General features: G+C 41.4%; 1 protein-coding gene across 1 annotated transcript in view; it reads left to right on the top strand.

Moving 5' to 3' along the window:
• The window catches only part of LOC136447936 (pericentrin-like), a 70,414-nt gene that overhangs the window by 41,889 nt on the left and 3,846 nt on the right, over positions 1 to 24,679 (top strand). Inside the window, exons 25-46 of the mRNA XM_066447073.1 lie at positions 512 to 688; positions 1,310 to 1,480; positions 2,527 to 2,697; positions 3,641 to 3,838; positions 5,332 to 5,475; positions 6,334 to 7,365; positions 7,816 to 7,977; positions 8,480 to 8,598; positions 9,194 to 9,336; positions 10,790 to 10,968; positions 11,538 to 11,685; positions 12,336 to 12,558; positions 15,957 to 16,107; positions 17,122 to 17,315; positions 17,719 to 17,830; positions 18,460 to 18,660; positions 19,708 to 19,863; positions 20,323 to 20,445; positions 20,926 to 21,062; positions 22,742 to 22,838; positions 23,429 to 23,605; positions 24,336 to 24,521. Coding sequence (XP_066303170.1) covers positions 512 to 688; positions 1,310 to 1,480; positions 2,527 to 2,697; positions 3,641 to 3,838; positions 5,332 to 5,475; positions 6,334 to 7,365; positions 7,816 to 7,977; positions 8,480 to 8,598; positions 9,194 to 9,336; positions 10,790 to 10,968; positions 11,538 to 11,685; positions 12,336 to 12,558; positions 15,957 to 16,107; positions 17,122 to 17,315; positions 17,719 to 17,830; positions 18,460 to 18,660; positions 19,708 to 19,863; positions 20,323 to 20,445; positions 20,926 to 21,062; positions 22,742 to 22,838; positions 23,429 to 23,605; positions 24,336 to 24,521 — 4,401 coding nt within the window. The remainder of the gene's footprint in view (positions 1 to 511; positions 689 to 1,309; positions 1,481 to 2,526; positions 2,698 to 3,640; positions 3,839 to 5,331; positions 5,476 to 6,333; positions 7,366 to 7,815; positions 7,978 to 8,479; positions 8,599 to 9,193; positions 9,337 to 10,789; positions 10,969 to 11,537; positions 11,686 to 12,335; positions 12,559 to 15,956; positions 16,108 to 17,121; positions 17,316 to 17,718; positions 17,831 to 18,459; positions 18,661 to 19,707; positions 19,864 to 20,322; positions 20,446 to 20,925; positions 21,063 to 22,741; positions 22,839 to 23,428; positions 23,606 to 24,335; positions 24,522 to 24,679) is intronic.

Genomic DNA, 24,679 nt, shown 5'->3' with positions numbered 1-24,679 from the left:
TAAAAGTGTAAGAATATTACCCTGCTACTAAAACAGCAAGGAAACCTGTTGACCGATGTACCACTAGGCACTTGAAGGGTCCCAATGAATGAACAAACAAACAAATGAACGAAGGAGTCGCATAATATGTTTTACCCATAACAGTGTCCTTATCACATCATTTGGGGCACCAGCAAGTATTCTTATCAGCCAGAGCCAAAGTTGATCTGTTACATGTATCTACATTTTAAACATTCTGAAGTCATGGTTTTTAAGCGATGAATAGTATGAAATGTAAAGTTCTCCCTGTGAGTAGTGGTGAGATGTGTTTATATTTGTAGAAGACTTTACAAAAGTATCTGTACCTTGATTTGTTGTATCAATCAAGGATCAAAATTTAGGAGACTTGAATGAACCTGTAAATACTGTACCTAGCGTCTGTCTTCTCTGTCACAATCAGTGGAAGAATAACTCTTCAGTGAGCTAAACTGGTTTGGGATCACTTTGACTCTTTCTCTCTCTCTTTCTTTAGCTTGAGAGGGATCTCCAGGTCCAAGTTGACACCAACAGTACAATGGAACAGCATATCAAGGACATGGAGAAGAAACTGGAACAGCAGCAACAGGAGGAGGCACAGCTGAACAGCCGCTTACAGCAGCTGAAAAAGGAGCAGGACAGGACCAGACTGGCTTCTGAGGAGATTTCACAGGCAAGAAATAAAGAACTCTTCATATTACATGTGCTTTGGAAGACGAAACACATGTTAATTCAAGTTGCCCCTTCTACGATCAAGAAAGAATAGGGCTGTTTAAAGAGGCCACCAAATTCCATCCAAATATCTCCATGTTTACAGACAAAAGAGAACTACTCTCCTCTTAATATCACAAAACCCACACATTACAGAAAAAGTGGGATCATTCGGCTTCCACTGTCTCGGAAAAAGAAGTCAAACCCAAATAAGACAGAATTTAGTGCTTATAGTATTTAGACTAGAATAGTCACACGCTATATTTTTTACCCATTGTCTGTCCGTCCTTTCATGTTACACGTACTTGCAATTAGCCTACGGGCAAGAACTTGCAAAAAGTCATGAGTCCTTTTTTTGTTCAAGGACACAAACTTCTGGCGCATTACACATTGAAATGTGTTTTTTTAGTGGGTATGACATTAAAACCGGTCGGGCTTTTACCTGGGTGATGCGGAATACACCGTGTTGCATTCTCTATGTTTATATTGTTTTGTGTTGTCACTATGTATATAGTGGGATATTAGAAGTGCTGAATTTTCTGTACACCTCCATTGACAAAGAAGTTATCCTCACCTGCTACAGGACAAGGAGGCCCTGCAGCAGCAGCTGTATGAACACATGCTGCAGATGTCTGCACTGCAGGCCAAGCTGGATGATAAGAAACATGGCCAGGAGGTGGCAGACTCCTGGGTGGCACAGCTGCAGGAGCAACTCAAAGTGGAGAAGGAAGCCCTCAACAGGAAGGAAAGAGAGGTCAGCTTCTAATAAGTACTGTATACATCTTTCAACTTCATTCATAAAAAAAAGGAAAATGTTAGATGACTGAAGGATAGTGTAAGAGTGGGGTTCCAGCGCCACCCAGTCTAACTGGTCCGGAGCTTTTAGCCTATAGTGGTAAGTGCGTTGGGATGGTCCGTCGGTCTGGCCCAGGTTCGATTCCCGGGAGCCAGGAGACTGTACTACTCCCCTCTTGTGTTTCAGTGGTTCACACACCGGCCCTGTGAGTAATGGTAAAATGTGCCGCACATGGTTATCAAACACGGAGATTCGAGGATGAATTTTTAAAAGAAAAAGGAGAGTAGTGTAACAGTGGGGTTCAAGCACCACCAACTGACCAGTCTAACTGGTCCGAACCTTTTAGCCTAGCGGTTAGTGCATTTGGTTCCTGGGCTGGCGGCCCATGGGTTTGAATCCCGGGAGCCAGGGTACTGTACTCTTGCCTCTTGTGTTTCAATAGTGCACCTGTCCAGAAAGTAAAGACTATATTCAAGATAAATGCATACTGTAAACACAGTTAAATTTGCAGTGATTTTAATTTCGTGGTGAGGAGAAAGTGTTTGCAGTGCTTTTGAGTTTGCGATAGCGCTATGATAGTCACAAATACAGTAACTGTAACAGGAATGGAAATACCGGCGCCTTTACAGACAGCTAGTCGGAAACCACATGCTACATGTAGCAACTCAGCAAGGGTGCTACAGACAGACAGAACAGTCACCTCCCATATATCATGATACTGTGTCATACATGTATGTATGTATGTGTATAAGAAAAATGTCCGCAGTGGTTTTGACTCCACGATGAAGGGTTCACTGTGAAAACCGCAAACATACATTCAACCACCTTGAACTTAAATGCATTAATTTTACACTGTAGTTCATTTGTTAAACACCTTCAAATTGTTTGTTTTTTCACAATCATTTTTTATTGGTTTTATAAACAAAAAACAATACACAAGACATACATGGCACGGAAATAAGGTAGTTTACACAATTGTTTGTTTTGTATTTAACTTTGTACAGATGGGAAACCTGGTGGAACAGCTGGAGCAGTTCCGGGAGGACCTGGTGGATAAGGAGGAGGAGATCCAGAGACTGAACATGGAGATCCAGATCCAGCAGAGGGAGATGAGCGCTCACACACAGGTGGAGCAACACACGGCACAGCTGCTGGAGGAGAACTCCAACCTCAAGGTCAGGACTCTTTCTGATACGTCAGGATGGAAAATCACTGGATAGCAACATGTACAACCAACAGCTGACGTTTCGCTGACCGTCTGTCTCCTTCCTCAGGAAATACTGACTGGTACTATTCCACACTGCAGCTACATTGTAGGTGTCACTGCTAAGGCCAGCTTTAGACTGACTACGGTATATGGTCGTGCGATTATTGTTGTGAGCAATGCTTATCTTTAGACACACGGTCAGGAAATATCACGGGACCCCCGCGGTGCAGAATTCCATTGATGTGCGCGTGTGACCCAAAGTGACCTCTTGCGCGCAAATTCATAATGGCGGGGGAACCGCTTGTTCTTTAGACGGCTAAAAAATACCCTCGCCGGTGACGTCGTGACGATAGGCAGTCACACGACTGTATATCATCGTCAGTGTAAAGTCGCCCTAACAATGTGGTTCTAAACGAGTATTGCCCTGATGCTGACAGACCTGTCACTGAAACATCAGCTGTTGATTTTTATATAGTACTATCCATGTTGACAATGTGAATTAAGAACCTTTTTATCCAGTTCAAAATACAGTAAGTAGTTCCCAGCAAATATGTTTAACTTAGAAGTTTAATGTCTTGTTTTAGCAATCTGGTGTAAAATTGGGACATTTCTTCTTTCTGTTATTGGCCACAGGTGACCACATATTAATCAAATCTGAAAGAGCTACCAGTAGTTGTGTAAGAATATTTTTAACAGTTCTAATCTGTATTCCAGTTCAGCATTTTCTGTTGACTTATTATAAGTAATTCTATTCTGGATGAAGGAAAATCACAGTCTCCGTTTTGCCAATAGATTTGTTTGTTTTATGCTAGCAGTTTACTAGGTCTTGACAATCTTGACTATTGAAAAACATTGCTTTAGCCAATGTATACATCTAATGCTGACATATTACAACCGTTCTTGATTTGAAGTCTGCACTGAAAACCCTGCAAGATCAAGCTGAGGAGGACCTGTCCATGCCTCGATACGCCCAGGACCTGCTCGAAGAGAAGAACCTCGAGATCGACCATCTTAACGAACAGATAAGAAGACTTCGAGATGACATGAACCAGATACCTGAAACTGATACAACAATGGCTTCTACCCAAACTGAGGACACAAGTTTGGAGGTCAGAGTTACTGGTCATGCACTTGACTGTATATTTTCTGATGTGACAGCCTTCCTTAAGCCCCCGTCACAAATAAGAAATTCAGCTCGGCCGACGTGTTGGCGAGCTTCAAATGTGCATTTTCGGCCGAAGTACAGCCGACGTCCTGTCGATTACGCGGGCTTCGGGCGATTTTTAGAAATCAAAGTTGATCCAGATATTGGCCTTTTACCAGGTTAGTCGATTATGACTTCGTCCATGTCCAAGAGATGGTACCATCTCATGAGGGATTTTTAGTTTTTAGTGTTCGACTGACGTCACCCGAGAATTTCATTGGAAAATACGGTCGACACTCGGGCGATTTTGAAATTCGGCGAGCTTCGGACGATCTACAAATTCGGCCGACGCTCGCATGAATTGTGACGCCGGCTTTAAGAACTTGGCACATACTGGAGGCTTGCCAATGTAGCATTTTCCTTAGATTCAATACAGTAGATTCCAGCGATTTGCATTACGGTTAATTGCTTATTTTGGGGATATGCATAAAATTGTGAAAACCCAAACCATTTCCTATTCACCCCATTATGAATGGAATGGCATAATTGCATTAGACATTTTTGCATATTCCTGCTGTTTGCATAAGATAATACCATTTGCAACTTGAAAAACCGGTTGAACATGTCAAAGTCACTAACTCCTATTGATCCTATCCTATGCAAATGTCACTCAAATGTAAATCGTGTATGGATACTTCCTATAATGGTAAGACAACACCATAGGAACTGTTATTGTCCTTTGTGTTTTGTAAAAGCCTGCTGCATCTCCATTGTGACAGTATTTTGTTGTGATAGGATACAGAAGAATAGAATTGCCAATTTTTTGCTAAGTTTGCCATCCTTTGCACTCAACATGTGTAAATAAGCTGATGATATGCTTATGAATTCAATACGTTACATTTTGTATAACCTGGGCCATGGGAGTGAGTGAATTTGACACAAAGTGTGTGTGTTTCCTTCAAGTGCCATCCTGGTAACCACTACAACCCCCCTCTACCCCCCTTAGTGTCTCTCATTTTGTCCCATGTGTAAGTAAGATTTACTGGCATTAGCCAGTGACTTTGGCATGTTTAACTGTTTTTTCCAGTTGTAATTCATATATATCATTGTTCTACCTGTTCTGATTCTTTGATGATGAGGAAGAGATGATGCCTACTGTCACTTAAAATATCCAGAAGTAATCTTCATTTCTTACCCGCTGGCAGGTAACATTAAATATTAAACAGATTAATGAATGTGTGTGTGTAAAGAACTAATTGTTAGTTTCTCTTTGGCTCTAAGCTTATTGTTTTCTTAGAAGATCTGCTGCAGTGTCACCAGTTGCTCAGCAAGGTCCTACATGTACATACATGTAGCTTGGTAGTGTCTCATGTGGCTGATCTGTATTATATAGGATGTGTTGATTTATCTGTGAGCTACATGATTGCCTAACACCAGTTGTGATATTCCTGTGTACAGGACCACAGTCTGCTGGAGCAGAAGGATGAGGAAATCTCTACCTTGCGAGTGGAGCTGCTGAACATGAGGAACAGAGACCCGCTGCAGGAACCTGTGGTGCAGCATGCTATGGAGAGAAGCAACCAAGAGTTTGAACAAGCCAAGGTAACTTGTCTTTTACTGTAGAGCAGAATTCCCTGATGATGGGAGGGAAATTTCAGCCCTTTTTTGGGGTTACACATCCATGAAATCAGTCATGGTGCTTTGCACAAAAGGTAGACTTAATTTTAGTACAAATGAGGTAATATCATCTTAAAGAGAAATGAGCAGGCTGTTCATCATTGATGATTATAAGACATATTGCTAAATTCTAAAAAAAGCAGACTTGATTGTGGAAAGACTTGTAATGCCCATATTGTGTACTTTTGTGTACATGTATGTTTCTCAGCTTCTTTAGCATCTGTCTCAAGGCTGATATATGAATACTTATTGCAAGTAACTGGTGTCCGTCTCACATACTACAGTAACTGAACATTGGCTTCAGAAATCTGACTTGCTGTGTTCATCTTATGAAGTGTTGGACAGAAGAAATTGGTTAGCATTTATTTAGATAAATTTTGTAGAATAGCAGAGAGAGGATCCTCGATGGAAAGTGAAAACAGACGCCAATGGGATATTGTGGCCGATGGAAAAGTTAGTGAATCAGATCTACTATTCCAATTTACGTCCTCTCCTCTCTATTCCTGTTCCCAGTCTGCCCTGACTACCGTACAGTGGTCCTGATTTTATGTTTCACAACAGACGTCCTCTTACAGTGAGATTAATGATTCTGCATTCTTCAAGATTGGTCTTTAAGAGACGTGGGGAAGGAGTTGGTCTCAAGGTTAGGGTAGCAGACTTCCTAACGCCATCTTGCACAGACTTGTACATGCTTAGTCATGCACAGTGTGCATTTTTAAGTACACCTCTGGAGCAATATACGTTCTATTACACATTGATAAACTTTAATGTTGTGTTTAACAGGCTGAGCTACAAGAAGATATCAGAAAGATGGAGGATCAACTCACAACTCAACAGAAAGAAATGGAATCTTTGAAGCAACAGCTGTTAGGAGACCAGACAGAAGAGGCTGCAATAATGCAACAAGAGAAAGTTGCAGCAGAACGTGAGAAAGCTGCAGCAGAGGAAGCAAGAACTGCTGCGCTGGAACAAATAGCTGCAGCAGAGGAAGCAGAGGCTGCAGCACAGACAGAGAGAGCTGAAGCAGAACTAGAGAAAACTGCAGCACAGCAGGAGAGAGCTGCAGCAGAGGAAGCAAAAACCGCAGCAGAACAGGAGAGATCTGCAGCAGAGGAAGCAAGAGCTGTTGCACAACAGGAGAAAACTGCAGCAGAGGAAGCAAAAACTGCAGCACAGCAGGAAAGGGCTGCAGCAGAGGAAGCAAAAACTGCAGCAGAACAGGAGAGAGCTGCAGCAGAGGAAGCAAAAACTGCAGCACAGCAGGAGAAAGATGCAGCAGAGGAAGCAAGAACTGCTGCACAGAAGGAAAGAGTTGTGGCAGAACAGCATGGAATTGAAGCACAGCAGGAGAGAGCAGCAGCACAGCAGGAGAAAGCCACAGCAGAGGAAGCAAGAACCGCAGCAGAACAGGAGAGAGCTGCAGCAGAGGAAGCAAGAACTGCAGCAGAACAGGAGAGAGCTGCAACTGAAGAGGCTAAAACTGCACAACAGGCAAGGACTGCAACGGAAACGGAGAAACTCACATCTCCATTAAAGAGATTGTCAGACCAAGAATTGATGGACGAAAAGCTCACGAAAAAAGATGAAGAGCTCAGACAGCTTAAAGGAGTTTTCAGTCAACTGCAGGTACAGCTTGAAAGTACAGAGAAACAACTGATGGGTCGTAATGAGGAAGTTACAAAGCTTGAAGAAACAGTGTCTTCTTTGCAACAGTTGCTGTCCTCAGAAGATTCACAGGTGGACGATACAGTCAGGCAGCAGCAGAAGGGTGGTCATCCAACTGGAATTGCAGATGACAGGACGGCAGAACTACATGTAAGAGTAGACATGAAGAATTAACATGCTAAGAATTATCTTTTGTTATACCCTTAGTTTCCTTGGTTCAGCCAATTTGGCTTGTAGATGTAGATCCAATGATTCCGTTTTATTGTCATCTAATTGCCTCAAACTTACGAAAGAGAGATCGTTTGGTTCAATCCTGGGAAGGGCATCTCGGTTGGGGCTGCACCCGTCATTCAGAAGGGACGTAAAATGGGTCTGTTCCGTGTTTGAGTAGGTGCCTTGAGCATATTAAAGGGGAAGGTCTAGCCTCCCTGTAAAAATATACCCTGCTGCAGAAAGAGCAATGACGCTTGCTGCCCTATGGTCCACTAGGAAAGGGTCTGAACAAACAAATCTGAAGAAAGGTAAAACAAAAGAAAAAAGATGAAAACAGGTGTACAATAGTCATGTACTTGTACCTTACAACTGTTGATGTTTCTACAGGCTGAACTAACATCTCAAGCCCAAAGACATGAAGAAGAAGTAGTCCTGTTGAAAAGCAGCCTTCAGACTGAGATGGAGAAAGTCAAAGAGCAGCTGAGAGAGGAGTACAGGACACGGCTAGAAAACATCCGTGTGTCTACACAGGGCAGGGCACTCAAACAGGTCAGGACATACCTCAGGATGGTGGAAACATGGCGTTAACATACATTGGAAGTTGTCATACAGTATACACACGACACGTTCCAGCAATCAAATACATGTAGCTGCACTGTACAGTAATTTATTTCATTGCTGGAATGTGTGGTCTCCCAGTACCGTCGTGTTTGTGGTAGCAAATTACGTTAGTCTGGTGACCGGAGAAGTTTCTCGGCAAAGTTCAGGTAAACGTGATCTCTTTCGCCCAGTATCCTGCATGCCTCAGGGTATGAAGAGTACTTAGGCTGAACAAAGTATTGTACGACGCCCATTTTGGGATGAGCTCTATCTTATGTCGTTGTCTGGTAGTTAGTCCTGGTTGCCAGGCTGCGTACTCACAACTTGGGCGGACACAGGACAAATGTTTTGTAGCAGGTAAGTAGGTCATCCCTAGAGAGTTCAAACTGAGTTGTTTCAGCATGAAGAGCTTCCGGTTGCCATGTTCTGATTCCCTCTTTTGTTATTTCAGAAATTAGATGAGATCAAGGCTGAGTTGACGTGGCAGCACCAGCAGCACATCCGGGACATCCAGGAGAACGCTGAGAGAGATGCACAGATGAGGGTGGAGGAGCTGGAGCTCAGACACAGGTTAGACGGTCAAGTAGTATGGTGAAAGCCAAGTTTCAACAGTTACCATTGATTCAGAGATACCTCTATTGAGTATTGTGTATGCATTTTGTTTTTCTTCTGCAGGCATGGATGAATGAATCTTAAATATCTGATTTAGAAATGCAAATTTGCTGTCTTGTTATGTTGGTCGTATCCAGGTAAGTAAGGTAAAGGTCTCTGTAGCTCGCTGATTTTATAACCAAAATGATAGCTCTAGAGCTGTGCAATGGAAATAAATCACTAAGTTTTACAGGTGAACTAATCTGGGATTGTCAAGGTCTCCATCTATTGGATTCAAAAGTGTAATTTATACCCTTTTATTCTGTTTCTGCAAAAGTTCCAGAATGGAGTTTGATTTGTAGATTTCTTGGGAGGTAATCTTTTTTTCTGTCCAGAACTATACATACTGTTTTCTTCCCAACGCTATGAAGTTTTCTGATTTGCCCCAAACTGTTTTCTTTGTTAGAACTCATGTGTATGAGCAAAATAGAGATACATGTAGTATAATAAGATAAACTTGATTTACTGGAGACTTTTAGTAACTGAAATTGACTGACTGAAATTGAAATTTCAGGCAGCACATAGAAGAGTTACAGAGTCAGTACAAGAGAGGGCAGCTGGAGGGTTTTGCGGAGCCGGACAGACTACAGACGGACCTGCTGTATAGACTGGACACTCAGCACCCTCCAGCCACAGAGATCAGCAACTCCAGTAGAGGTCAGAAATATTATCATCATATTGAAGGCACCCAGAGCATTTTATGAGGATTGAAACTTGAATAGGAGAACTCCAATGTTTAGTCATTCCTACACATGTAATAAGTTTCAATAACACTATACCATATACATATCGACATTAAAGGAGCAAAGATACAATGTCGTTGTGTGGTGAGAACTGATAGAAAATCCAAGCCCTAATAGACTGATCCTGACAGTCCATCACAATTAGCAACTTGACCAATGAGAGAGTGACTTCATGTCTGTGAAATATTTTCACCTCTATGCTTTAATTTTGCATTTCTACATTTTGACGGAGGTGGGCGGGCTATTGTATCAGTCTATTTACACTAGGCGCGCGAAACTAAAAGATCACCATGTAGCTTATTTTTGTGCCACTTTTGAGCACTTTTGATAAGAAATTCACACGCAAATATGGTAAACGTGGCATTAAATGTCAATTTCATAAAGATTACAGCAACTACATGTAGTATATTTCCTGTTTTCAAGCCTCATTAAAATGCTCTGGGTGCCTTAATGTGTGATCATAATTATGGTAGATTTGGAAACTGGATATCCCTGTGGCTCAACTGATAGCAGCCTTACAGTTGAGCTCCTGTTTCCAATTAGTTGGTTCCCGAAAGGTGGGCTAAGCAGTAACGAAGAAGAAGAAGAAGAAGTTCCAAGGTCGGAATATCTTGGTTGGGGCTGCACTAACTATCTTTCAGAAGGGACATAAAATGGAAATCCTGTGTTCAAAGAAGTGCCTCCTGCACATTAAGGTTTCTACCCTGGCTAAATTGACATTTTGGCTTTTCATTGTTTTCTTATGTTTTGCCTAATTAAAAAGTTTTTCTCACATTAACTGCAGACAATTAGTAGATGATGTGTGAAGGAACTTTGTAGTTTTAATCAATATGCACATGGAAAACATAGTTTTATTGCTGGGGTATGTATCAAAGTGCTGTATTTTCTCTTAGAAAAAAATTATATTGGGGCAGTACCGTCGGTAACTTGATGTTGTCATGCATCCATATGGTCCAAAAGATTATCTTTAGAATTCTTTGAATTCATGCTCATCTGTGAATATTTAGTACTACATGTAAATAACTGTGACGGTTCCTTCTCATTTCATTGATAAGAAAACAATTGAAAGTCAAAATGCCAATATAGCCAGGGCAGAAACCTTAAAGGGGAAGGACTTTCCAGGGTGGCACTAAACTAGAGTCCAACAGGAAATAGGAGGAGAGGGTACAAGCAATGTCTTGCAAAAGGACAGTCGGTCGGGACCTTACAGGCCTGGGATGGGTTTTCAGATATGAAAGGGGGCCCAACAGACAGCAACAGATAAAAAACTGTGGAAGACAATGACGGCCGGCCTCAGTGTTACACACTAACACGTGGCGTTGATGATGATGATAAATGATAATTTATGAATGGTCTTGTTTCTCCAGCTTCCCCCACCATGTACACCCCAGCAGGCTCAGAGTTGGGGCACAGGCTGCAGGATGAAATTGACGCCACCGAGCGGTTAGACAACAACCTGGTCAACCAGCTGAGGCAACGGCAGCAAGGGGTCGGGCAGGACCACAGTGACTCTGAAGTGGATGATATGGTGTCTACAAGATTGGAGGTAAGGAAGAGAGAGTTCCACAGTGGTTGTGAAATACAATTCAAGACACTAAGAAGGTACATGTACAGGGCATAACCAATTAAGATCTGTATTCAAGATAAAGATATGCAATTCAGGGTGTCATAATTTCATCCGTGAACATGCCAGGTGATGAACCCACCCCACGCATGCAGTAGCCCAGTACATGTATGTCACCTGTCCAAAAAGTTCAATTTCAGCAGAAAAATATGGCTTGGTCCGAAGTTTCAAAATGATGCCCCTTTTTTAAAGAGATGATGTCAGGCTAGGGACAGACCATTTCAATAAGGGGTCCTCAAAGTCAAAGGCTTAAAAAAAATGGGCCAAAATCATGCTTTTGTGACCAATTCTGAAGGTCTATGCCCTGCACTGCCTCATCAATCTAAGATTTCACCTAGTAGACATTCACCCAGAGAAGGCCGTCTACAAAAAGTACAAGTCTTAGATAGGCTAGAACACAAAGTGGGCTCAAAGTGGACCATGATTGTGCACATTCCTGTATTATTGACCTTTGCCCTACAAGCTACAAATATTGTTTGTTGACCTTGCAGGGACTTCTGCGGAGGTTACACACAGAAGGAAGTAAAGTCCTGTCTCTGTCAGAGCTGCAGTTTATCCAACAACACAGTCTGTCTGCCCGCCCGCCTGTCCCTGATGGCGCTGAAAGAGACACCTTACAGCAGTCTGTCAAACAACAAGGTGAGACACTATTGAACTTGTTATCATGGAAGCTCATCTGTGTTGGTAGTAATCATAATACAATACTAAACTTTCTTCCAACACTGAGGTATTCACAGATCAAATTTTCAACGACCACTGTCGCCTTCTTCAGGATCAATAATGACCAATCACTTGACCTTATTGACACGTGCCTCTACGGATAACTCACCATATCTACTGTTCCACACCCAGACACACACAACACTCTATTTCTTCTAATTTGAAAGAAGTGTGCAAAAAAATACATTAGTTACAGAGGATATTGGAGTTTTCTATTTACACAACCAGTGACTTCTCACCTGCTGATGTTTTGGTGTCTGTCAGACACCTTCTTCAGAGCTTCTGACTGGAGTACTGCTTCTCGCCAGTGTAAGTAGCCTAATGTAGGATTTTGCAAGGATTGTGTTCTTGCTGCAAAAGCGCCATCTACTTCGGCTACTTATAGTGGCAAGAAGCAGCACCCCAGTCAGAAGCTCTGAGGAAGGTCACCGAAACGTCAGCAGGTAAGAAGTCACTGGTTGTGTAAAAAGAAAACTCCAATTTCCTAATAGATGTTCCTCCAACTTGATGAAATTGTTTTTGAAAGGGATTAGTTACAGACTTGTACCAATGGTATTGACTCCTTGCAGTGGATCTTCTGGAGTATAAGTTGAACCAGGAGAAGACCATGGTAGAGGATCTCCAGTCATCAGTGCTGTCTGAGAGGAAGAGAAATGTGGAGCTTGTCTCTGCAGTGGAGGAGGAGAGGAAACTTGTCTCCTGCCTACAGAATGAGATGTCCAGCCTCAAGATGCTGACAGACAGTCTACGTGCTGCTCTGGACAGGGAGCAGACTAAGCTGGCTTCAGTCAGGTCGGTAACTCAGTGTGTCATTAGCATTATTTTCATATAGCCAGTTCAAACTGACTGTGAAGTGAGTTGAGTCTCTGATACATAATGTTATAAATTTTATAGTATGTAGCTTAGTCCTAGAGAATTTGGCACTGTACATGTAGATCAATGGTTCATGTTCATGACCTGCACCATTTTGGTAACACCAAATGGAAACCCAAGCAATGTTAAGGTCCAAAAAGTCAATTCATTTCTATACAATCATGATCAGTTCAAACAACACAATCACAATGTATAGCAACGTCCAAGATGCAAAAATATGACGTCATTGTGATTTGAGAACTCACTGAAAATCGTGGCCGGAGTTTTTGTAGGCTCGCAAAACTAAGGGAATCATCGTACGGCACGGTTTTGCGTTGTTTTAAAAGTTGCGAAGTTTTTAGAAACGCAAATGTGCTAAACAATATGTTTATAGTAAATAACACTACCATAAAGATTTCAGGATTTTTTTTAGTTCCATTTTTTGGGCCCTAATATATGCTTTGGTTGCCTTTAACACTTACATGTACCTCTGTGTCCTTACATACTGTTGTGTTGTGTTAGCGGTGCCCTGGAGTCAGAGAAGGCCCATGTGAAGTTACTGTAAGTGTTGTTGTATTGTGTTAGTGGTGCCCTGGAGTCAGAGAAGGCCCATGTGAAGTTACTGTAAGTGTTGTTGTATTGTGTTAGTGGTGCCCTGGAGTCAGAGAAGGCCCATGTGAAGTTACTGTAAGTGTTGTTGTGTTGTGTTATGTTAGTGGTGCCCTGGAGTCTGAGAAGGCCCATGTGAAGTTACTGTAAGTGTTGTTGTATTGTGTTAGTGGTGCCCTGGAGTCAGAGAAGGCCCATGTGAAGTTACTGTAAGTGTTGTTGTATTGTGTTAGTGGTGCCCTGGAGTCAGAGAAGGCCCATGTGAAGTTACTGTAAGTGTTGTTGTGTTGTGTTATGTTAGTGGTGCCCTGGAGTCTGAGAAGGCCCATGTGAAGTTACTGTAAGTGTTGTTGTGTTATGTTGTGTTAGTGGTGCCCTGGAGTCAGAGAAGGCCCATGTGAAGTTACTGTAAGTGTTGTTGTATTGTGTTAGTGGTGCCCTGGAGTCAGAGAAGGCCCATGTGAAGTTACTGTAAGTGTTGTTGTATTGTGTTAGTGGTGCCCTGGAGTCAGAGAAGGCCCATGTGAAGTTACTGTAAGTGTTGTTGTGTTGTGTTATGTTAGTGGTGCCCTGGAGTCTGAGAAGGCCCATGTGAAGTTACTGTAAGTGTTGTTGTCTTATGTTGTGTTAGTGGTGCCCTGGAGTCAGAGAAGGCCCATGTGAAGTTACTGTAAGTGTTGTTGTATTGTGTTAGTGGTGCCCTGGAGTCAGAGAAGGCCCATGTGAAGTTACTGTAAGTGTTGTTGTGTTGTGTTATGTTAGTGGTGCCCTGGAGTCTGAGAAGGCCCATGTGAAGTTACTGTAAGTGTTGTTCTGTTGTGTTGTGTTGTGTTAGTGGTGCCCTGGAGTCTGAGAAGGCCCATGTGAAGTTACTGTAAGTGTTGTTCTGTTGTGTTGTGTTATGTTAGTGGTGCCCTGGAGTCTGAGAAGGCCCATGTGAAGTTACTGTAAGTGTTGTTGTCTTATGTTGTGTTAGTGGTGCCCTGGAGTCAGAGAAGGCCCATGTGAAGTTACTGTAAGTGTTGTTGTATTGTGTTAGTGGTGCCCTGGAGTCAGAGAAGGCCCATGTGAAGTTACTGTAAGTGTTGTTGTGTTGTGTTATGTTAGTGGTGCCCTGGAGTCTGAGAAGGCCCATGTGAAGTTACTGTAAGTGTTGTTCTGTTGTGTTGTGTTGTGTTGTGTTAGTGGTGCCCTGGAGTCTGAGAAGGCCCATGTGAAGTTACTGTAAGTGTTGTTCTGTTGTGTTGTGTTGTGTTAGTGGTGCCCTGGAGTCTGAGAAGGCCCATGTGAAGTTACTGTAAGTGTTGTTTTGTTGTGTTAGTGGTGCCCTGGAGTCAGAGAAGGCCCATGTGAAGTTACTGTAAGTGTTGTTGTATTGTGTTAGTGGTGCCCTGGAGTCAGAGAAGGCCCATGTGAAGTTACTGTAAGTGTTGTTGTATTGTGTTAGTGGTGCCCTGGAGTCAGAGAAGGCCCATGTGAAGTTACTGTAAGTGTTGTTGTGTTGTGTTATGTTAGTGGTGCCCTGGAGTCTGAGAAGGCCCATGTGAAGTTACTGTAAGTGTTGTTGTATTGTGTTAGTGGTGCCCTGGAGTCAGAGAAGGCCCATGTGAAGTTACTGTAAGTGTTGTTGTATTGTGTTAGTGGTGCCCTGGAGTCAGAGAAGGCCCATGTGAAGTTACTGTAAGTGTTGTTGTGTTGTGTTATGTTAGTGGTGCCCTGGAGTCTGAGAAGGCCCATGTGAAGTTACTGTAAGTGTTGTTGTGTTATGTTGTGTTAGTGGTGCCCTGGAGTCAGAGAAGGCCCATGTGAAGTTACTGTAAGTGTTGTTGTATTGTGTTAGTGGTGCCCTGGAGTCAGAGAAGGCCCATGTGAAGTTACTGTAAGTGTTGTTGTATTGTGTTAGTGGTGCCCTGGAGTCAGAGAAGGCCCATGTGAAGTTACTGTAAGTGTTGTTGTGTTGTGTTATGTTAGTGGTGCCCTTGAGTCTGAGAAGGCCCATGTGAAGTTACTGTAAGTGTTGTTGTCTTATGTTGTGTTAGTGGTGCCCTGGAGTCAGAGAAGGCCCATGTGAAGTTACTGTAAGTGTTGTTGTATTGTGTTAGTGGTGCCCTGGAGTCAGAGAAGGCCCATGTGAAGTTACTGTAAGTGTTGTTGTGTTGTGTTATGTTAGTGGTGCCCTGGAGTCTGAGAAGGCCCATGTGAAGTTACTGTAAGTGTTGTTCTGTTGTGTTGTGTTGTGTTAGTGGTGCCCTGGAGTCTGAGAAGGCCCATGTGAAGTTACTGTAAGTGTTGTTCTGTTGTGTTGTGTTATGTTAGTGGTGCCCTGGAGTCTGAGAAGGCCCATGTGAAGTTACTGTAAGTGTTGTTGTCTTATGTTGTGTTAGTGGTGCCCTGGAGTCAGAGAAGGCCCATGTGAAGTTACTGTAAGTGTTGTTGTATTGTGTTAGTGGTGCCCTGGAGTCAGAGAAGGCCCATGTGAAGTTACTGTAAGTGTTGTTGTGTTGTGTTATGTTAGTGGTGCCCTGGAGTCTGAGAAGGCCCATGTGAAGTTACTGTAAGTGTTGTTCTGTTGTGTTGTGTTGTGTTGTGTTAGTGGTGCCCTGGAGTCTGAGAAGGCCCATGTGAAGTTACTGTAAGTGTTGTTCTGTTGTGTTGTGTTGTGTTAGTGGTGCCCTGGAGTCTGAGAAGGCCCATGTGAAGTTACTGTAAGTGTTGTTTTGTTGTGTTAGTGGTGCCCTGGAGTCTGAGAAGGCCCATGTGAAGTCCCTGCTGGAGGCCCTGGAGATAGAGCGGCACGCTGTACAACAGCTGCAGGATGAGGTGGACACAGACAGGGACCACAGTCTGGACCAGCAGCAGAGAGATGGACAGGTTATCAAGGTACTGCATGGGCTAACATTCTACATCAACAGGCTTTTTGGGAAGACAATACTAGTAACATTATCTGATACTGATGATGTTACATGTACATCATGATGCAGAATACCTACATGACTGCATAACTAGAGAAGGAAAACATCTTTTATTCTGATATACACATGTACCGGTATTATACAGCTTGCCAAAATTCTGAAGTTCCCAGAATTATCCAGAATTGCCCATGTCCCTGAAAACATCTAATTGTTACTGTAAGATATTGATAACCTTTTGTTACTTGTACATCATGATTTTAAACATTAATTCATTTGGTCCTTTGATTTAGTTTTCTGGAATTAGACTGTTAGACAAGTCCAGTTCATTTTCAATTATGATTTATGCTGTAGGTTGTATTACAATTGTCGCTATCAGTAAAGACCAAACTTGAAATATACCTTTTGTTATTTTTCAGTGTTTCCATATTCCTGGAATGAGCTTTAAGTTTTTTTGTGTGTTTCAACAGTTGTATCCAACATACAATGTACTGTAAATGAAGAAATGTTGGTGGTGGTTTTATGTTTGCGGTTTTCGACCGTTTCACAGCAAACTTAAAACCAGCACGAACATTTTTGTCCAAGTATTGTGTGACTATTGAGCTGCCGCAAACTTAAAACCACCGCGAACACTCTATATTCCCCTAGAGCAAAATTAAAACCACACGAATTTAAATGCATTTACAGTACCTGGTACATTATTATTTTCTGTTACGTTATGGTAGCAGAATTTATTACATGCTGAATCATAGAAGGACACAAACTGAATTTTTTCCACCAATTGTTTAAGATTTTTCTCTGTACTACATATTACGGTATATATATTACGGTATATATATATATATATATATATAAATATATATATATATATATATATATATATATATATATATATATAAATATATATATATATATATATATATATATATATATCCGAACATCATACCAGATAAATACTGATAGTGTGTGTTCTCACTCCACTTAGAAATTGAAAGAGGGCCTTGCTTCTGAGCAGTCCAAGAGTGCTGAACTCTCCAGGACACTGGAAGAAGAAAAGTTGCGCCTCATCTTTCTTCAGAGGGAACTAGACAGGGAAAGGGAAAACAAGACTGCTGTTGTTCAGGAGAAGGACTTCAAACTACAGGAGCTGATCACGAAGTTGGACAAAGAAACCACAAGGTTAGTTTCTTTCTTAACCTTTAGTACACTGAAGTAGCTGATTGGCACCCAATTCCCTATTGGTTACACAGTTAGGCAGCAGGGAGAAGGTTAAAAACAGAATGTTACTTTTGATGTTGCAGCTATGATAATCATTATTTTGCCTGAAATGGCAAAAATTCAAATTGGTTCAAATCATTGTGATAGACAAGTCTATTTAAATCGATTTGAGTTTGTGTTCCTAAGTTGCATCCACATGCAAATCCTCTTAGAGCCGTCTGACTGTGTAAAGAAATACAAGAGAAATAGGCAACTACAGATTGGGCATCATGTTCCAGAATTACAGTTATGTTTTGATGTCTCCATAGGCTACAAGACTGTTCAAATGTGTTAAATTTTACATTCTTTCTGTGTTTTGGTTCAGAGCCGACGCAGCGACTGTTTCACTGGAGAAACAACAGAATGTAGCCAAGCAGCTGCAATGGTCTTTGGAGGAGTTAAACCAGACCAGGTCTGACTTGGAGAGGAGAAAAGAGGTGACGTGTGTCGTGTATTATGCACCACATAGTATACCAGGGCTCGAAAGTTATTTTTAGAATAGGTGACTGGTGCACCCAACCAAGTAATTCAGGTTCACAGAAAAAAATTTTGTGCACAATCTGTAATTATATAGCTAATTTCAATATGTTACACAAGTGATACATGTGCATCAAATAAAGTACAACAAACTGGTTATATTACTTTTTTATACTTTTTATATATTAATATTTTGTATGCTAGTGTACAATACGTATTATCTTTAAAATGACTAGGTCCACTGGTGCACACACAGTAAAAAATTAGGTGCACAGCTCAATTTTTTGGTGCACACAGGTGCACCTAGTATTTCGAGCCCTGTTTATACTGTTTCATGTCTTTCTCCAAGTCCCAGTCTAGATTTGTTTATTAATTGCAAATTACATTAAAAAATGATTAGAAAACAGATACTGATGTCATATAATGCCTCTTCTCCTATGTTAAAATGTACTGGTTTGTCATAAACTTAATCCTTACACAAATAATTCGAACCCTGAGCAAAGTTTTCCAAAGTCTTCCAAGAAAATTACCAAATCATTCTGGCCTTGGGTGAGCACTGATTCCAGTATCTTGTGTGTACGTGAAACAGGCTTCTGTCAGTGAGCTGCAGTCACTTCTGGATGCTGAGAGAGAACATTCCCTGGACTTGAAGAACACTTTGGACCGAGAGAGGCAGGTGGCAGCCAGCTTGAGGCAGTCCATAACTAAAGAAAGGACCACGATGTCCGAGGAACTGGAACGGGAGAGAAGTCTTCGGAACCAGTTGAAGAATACGGTGGAAAAAATGGAGGTACGCTATTTTATTTTATTTTAATAGTAACACTTTGAACAGAAATACCCTGATACAGGCAAGGGGCTTGAAAATATATAAGGTAAGGTTTCTGTGGTCAAATATCAGGCCTGACTGTATTACTGTAACAGTTACTGTAATTCGATTTAAGTTCGTGGCACTTAGATTTGTGAAAATGACAAGTTTTCAATGCCTTTGAATACTGTAAATGCAGAAATGTTTGCAGCGGTTTTATGTTCGCGGTTTTCGCGGAGAGCGTTTCACCGCAAACTTAAAACCACCGCAAACATTTATGTCCAATACTGCAGCAGTATGTGACTTATAATAGCACTGCCGCAAACTTAAAACCACCGCGAACACTCCATTTTCGCCTTAGCGCGAAATAAAAACCATGTGAACTTAAATGCATTTATAGTAGTATATTATTGATACAACCACATTTTAAATGCAATACAAAACATACAATGTACCAGGTCTACCATGTGATGAGTTCACAGTGAGCTCTCAAACTGCAAACATAAGACCACTCTGGACATTTCATGATTTATAGTTGCTGTACTAAGCTGATAGTGTTCAGACAGATACTTTTTTCTATCAAGTAGATTTAGGAGAATTAGATGCAAATTAAAGTGTTGGGCATCTGCTGTAAGCAAAACATGGAGGAATGCAGTTGTCCCATCATCTGAAAGTCGATCACTTCAAGAGTGTCCCACACCATACAATGTATCTTCAATTTAGTAGCTTTGGAAGATTGTGTATTTTCAGACCTTCAGATTCAACTGAATAACATAAATTATGATCATACAGGCTACACAAATCCTTCCTTCATAGTCCCACATACAAAATGACTTTGCTGACCTGTGTTTTGACCTCTGCGATGCTTTCTCATACTAATCGAATGACTGGTCATGATGATAATAGCATCTACTTATCTGGTGCATTCCCTCATACTATTCTCAAGCCACAAAGGATCTCGCAAATATTGCACGTTTGGTGTTTGACAAACGTAAAACTTTTAAGGAAAATAAGAGCACTTTTTCTTTTCAGAGACAAAGTCGAGAATCGTCCACTTCCCTACAACATGAGAAACACACTGCTGCCCAGCTGCAGGCTGAGAGGGACAGGCTTCAGGCCAAGCTGGCTGTACTGACAGACAGGGAAGCTGCCGGTGAAAGGCAAAAACACCAAGACAAGCAGTCCCTGGTAATTATTTTACTAACCTTTAGCACACTGAATTATTATTTTTTTAGCACCCAATTCCCTATTGGTTACAGAGTTAGGCAGCGGAGAGAAGGTTAACGAACACACCCACCATGCTAAAATGAATCTCAACAACATTTATGTTTCACATATCACATATACTAAATACAGTATGATATGATATGTAAAAGAATACTTTTAAGTCACACCGTACCAAATTTCAAGCTTAAGCCATTTGGCTTTAAAATCATGACACCTTCATGTAAGTATGACATACATACATCTTAGATTTAAGAGCAAGGGGAAGAGAAAAAAACTGGAAGTATATTGTATGTACATACACCAGTTCTGTATACCCTTTCCTTAGACATGCATGGATCACTAAATACAAAATTGATGATTTGAATTGGTCAAGAGATATGCCACATGAGGATCTTGAATTCTCCAATGTCTCCTTCACAGCGCCAGAAAGAAAAAGAGCTCCAACAACAGCAGCAGCAGATTGCTGGACTCCAGCAACAACTGTTACAGAAATCCCAAGTTAATAAACCTGGTGGTGGGGAGAGCACAAGTGGACAAGATAAGGTGGGTAGCAGCCATGTACATTTGTACCTGGAGATCTCATCACTGTATGAAATGAGGCATAACGGTAGGGCACAGAAGAAATCCTTCATTTTCTTGCAGTCGTGATTGAAAGGTACATGTATCTCCATGATCCTAATAAGACTTACGGAGTGCACTATGGACTTTACCTAGAACAACATCTAGACTGCAATCCAAGCACCATGGGTATCCTGTAATACATGTACTTCTTGGTTGTGTGTGTCAAGCCATCCCAGTATCACTGTCCCAATATGAAGTGGGCCAACACCAAAATATGTGACTCTGATGCTAGATACTCATTGTGAATTTTGAAGTATGCGGTTGATAAAATAATACTATAATGTCTGAAAATAAGATGCAGTAATCCAGTGTTACAGGTTCAATTACAATTTAATTCTTCATTTTCTGGATGACTTAAATATTCACAAACGTAACATAATACTGTATTGTTTTATTTCTCAGGAACCTCGAGTGTTGCAGCACAGCCATTATTCACCAGAGGCTCTTATCAGACACAAGCAACAGCTGGAGTCCTTTTGCCAGTCACTGCAGCTCCAACTGCTCAAGTTGAAGGAGACATTACCAACTCACGCTCGGAGGTATGTCATTAGCACTTCATATGTGATAATTTGTGGCTGCTAATTTGTGCCAATCCTCCCAGGCAAGATGTTACTGAGGAGTAATAATGGTTAATGGTTTATACAATGGCATCCAGTGCTGAATTGCTGCAGGGTTTACAATCACATAATACACAACATTTTGCTCCACACTTGCACTTTATGGAACTGTCGCAAGGGTCTGGGCGGCTGCCATTCAGTGCCACCAGGCGACCTCAATATGACCTTCCAAAGCCGAAGTCAGATACCAATTCACACCTGGGTGGAGTGAGGAAAGTCGTGTAAAGCGCCTTTCCCAAGGGCACAAGATCAGGGTATATCAGTGGTTTAGATACCCCGGACATCTCGATTCTGGGCGAAACACCCTACCGATTGCGCCACACGATGCCACAAGGAATAGATGACTTTGAACCACGCAAACTGTTTCGTCATAAGGAGTATTTTGCTCACAAACTTTCTATGTCATCGCACATGTCCTTAAGTAATAGAATGCGTTCAAACGACATTCTTCAAACCTAGAAGAAGTAACTCCGTGTTCCATTACAATCTCTGCCCTTACTGATTTGTGACAGATATATACGACTTAGAATAAGACGTTTTTTTAACGGGAGAAAAGGGAATAGTCACCGACATTGTATAGCAATATCCAGACATTTTTGACGGCATACATGTACAGGGCTCGAAATAGTGGGTGCATGTGCACCTGTGTGCACCCAAAATTGGAGCTGTGCACCTAATTTTTGACTGTGGGTGCACTGGTGCACCTATATATTTTTGTAGCCTATAGGGTTAAGGTACTATTGTACACCAGTATACAAAATATTCTTGAACTGTAAGTATAAAAAACAGCATGATAACTTTTTGCTGTACTTTATTTAATGTATTATTTGTTTGAAATTCTGAAGTTAGCTATAGAATTACAGATTGTTCTTAAGTTCTTAAGAAAGGCAGCAGCGTTAAACTTTGTAATTATTTTCTGAAGAACATTCAACTTTATTTTATCTAGTGCACCCAAAATTCTTTCTGTGCACCCAATCTTTTGAGTTGGGTGCACCAGTGCACCTATTCCCAAATATGAATTTCGAGCCCTGATGTATGTGCAGGCACCAGGCCGCCAGGTAGAAGTGAATACCGGGTAATAGTGGTTTGCAGGAATATCGGTTGCAAATTTCTACAAAATGTATTATTTATAGACGTGCGCAAAGCAATTTGTGTGGTTCAAATTCATTCTATTGATTCTCCCCATGCAAGGTACATGTAATCATAACATGTCAGTACCTACAGCAGGAGCTAATTGCGTCATTAGCATACAACGTTGTCTTGACTTACTATTCTATTGAACCATCTGAAATTGTAGTCTCTTCATTAACATATCTATTCAGAGTTTTGGTACAAAACCTGGTTCTGCCAGATCTTTCCTTTGTCACTGATGAAAGATAGCGGATGCTGTCTGAAACGTCTGACTGTTTCGAAATTTCATCCAGTTGCTGGAGTAACTATTTCTGGCGTATCGTATTACCTGGATGTCTAACCTTCATCAATGTGTCAGTACCTAACCTGAACAACAGTTGAGTAAACAACTGATTTATTCAAGTTGTGTTTTGTTTGGCTTTCTGTTGCTGAATTTCCTTCCTTAAAAAATCCATTATTTTTTGTTGCAGTGGTGATGATGTTGCAGAATTGAGTAGGATTGAAGAAATCCAACAAGCAGTCAAGAAACTATCTGAAGAGCTTCAACATATCAATGGTGCAAACTTGGTAAGTACTAGTACAGTTAGATGTCGTCTAAAAAGGTGGTCCCATAGCCTTTTTGAGGCCGTAGGGGCAGTAAGTTGTTGTCCACTGTGTCTAGGCCGCGGTATTGGAAGGCCTTTTACCTCCCCAACCAAAGTCCCATACCCATTTTTAGTCGTGTAAAGTACCTTCCCAAGGCCACAACGTCTAGCCAAAAATGCCAGGAATCAAACCTGTAACCTCTCAGTCTTGAGTCCTTTAACGTAGCCGCTCTGCTATTTGATTCCTCAATAAGATGCATAATTTGTTGTCTCTTAAGAATGTGCAAGTGGCAAATATACTTGTTAACTTACTATGATCATAATATCAAGCAAACACAACTGATTTAAAGAAATGCAGCAATGTTATCATAGAAAGTTACCGGTAAACATCTTTCAAACAGATTTCAACATATTTTCAATTGGATCTATATCTGGTACATGAACGTCCTGTGAAAAACGGTTGTCTGAACATATTGTCATTTTGTGACAAACATGGATGAACCTTCATATGAAATTGAATGTTACATGTTTATTTCATAAACTATAATCAACACATGATTTTGTCTTCTGTAGTCTGCATCAGAACTCAGTGCTGGGCCATCTGTGAATGAAAAGATACTCCAACAGAACACAGAGTTGACCAGTTTTGTGGCGAGACTCAGTCAGGAGAAAGCTGAGTTGAGAAATGCCTTGGCTGATCTCGAGGAGCAAGTCTGGATGTACAGACAGAAGGACACCACTGCCAACCAGGTAGAAATTCAGCACAATATCACCTTTGAACTTTGTAAAGGCAAAATCGTGTCATTAAAGGCATCCAGAGCATTTTTTGAGGCTTGAAAGTTGAATAATTTCTAGTCATTCCTACACATAGTAAGTTTCAATAACACTATACCATTACATTTCGATATTAAAGGAGCAAAGATATGATGTCGTTCTGTGGTGAGAACTGATAGAAAATCCAAGCCCTAATAGACTGATCCTGACTGTCCATCACAATTAGCGGTTCGACCAATGAGAGAGTGACTGCATGTCCGTCAAATAGTTGCATTTTTATGTTTTGACAGAGATGGGCGGGGCTATGGTATCGGTCTATTTACACTAGGCGCGTGAAACTAAGAGATCACCATGTAGTTTATTTTTGTACCGCATTTGAGCACTTTTGATAAGAAATCCGCACGCAAATGTGGTAAACAGTAGCATTAAATGTCCATTTCATAAAGATTACAGCAACTAGAATATTTCCGGTTTTCAAGCCTCATAAAATGCTCTGGGTGCCTTTAAGATTTCTTAGTGACTCAACTGTCTATGCATAGTGATGTGTAAAATATTGTATTGTGGAAGAACCATCGGACAACTGGTTAGGAAATCATTAGTTGAGCTTCAAAATAAGAAAATTTAAAAAATGTTTCTGGATACTTGTTTGTCAACATATAGCCTTAGCAACTTCCTTTTCCACTTGTCTCTTTTTGTTTTCCCACAGACATCTGTACCACAGAAGGCCACAGAAACACAAGGGTCAGGCTGGAGGCAGGAGAAAGCAGAGTTACTGTTCTCTCTGCAGGAAGCTCAGACGGAAGTGGCTCGTCTGAGGTCTGAGGGCAGACAGCTGGTTCAGGAAGTACAAGCTGAACCACAGCAAGCTGACCCTTCAGCCGACCATGTCAAGGTGGGCCTCATCACAATACATACATGTACATGCACGGGCTAATCATCAAATATAGTTGGCTCTGTTGAAAGTACCATGTCCGACCACAAACACCACATTAAAGGAGCACTAAACTCCAGAGAACTTCAGGAACAAAAAGTATACTGCTTCACTGTCCC

The sequence above is a fragment of the Branchiostoma lanceolatum genome, chromosome 13 (assembly GCF_035083965.1).
Source record: "Branchiostoma lanceolatum isolate klBraLanc5 chromosome 13, klBraLanc5.hap2, whole genome shotgun sequence".
Taxonomy (NCBI): domain Eukaryota; kingdom Metazoa; phylum Chordata; class Leptocardii; order Amphioxiformes; family Branchiostomatidae; genus Branchiostoma; species Branchiostoma lanceolatum.
The sequence above is the reverse complement of the archived record's forward strand: the minus strand, read 5'-3'. Positions and strand labels throughout refer to the sequence as shown.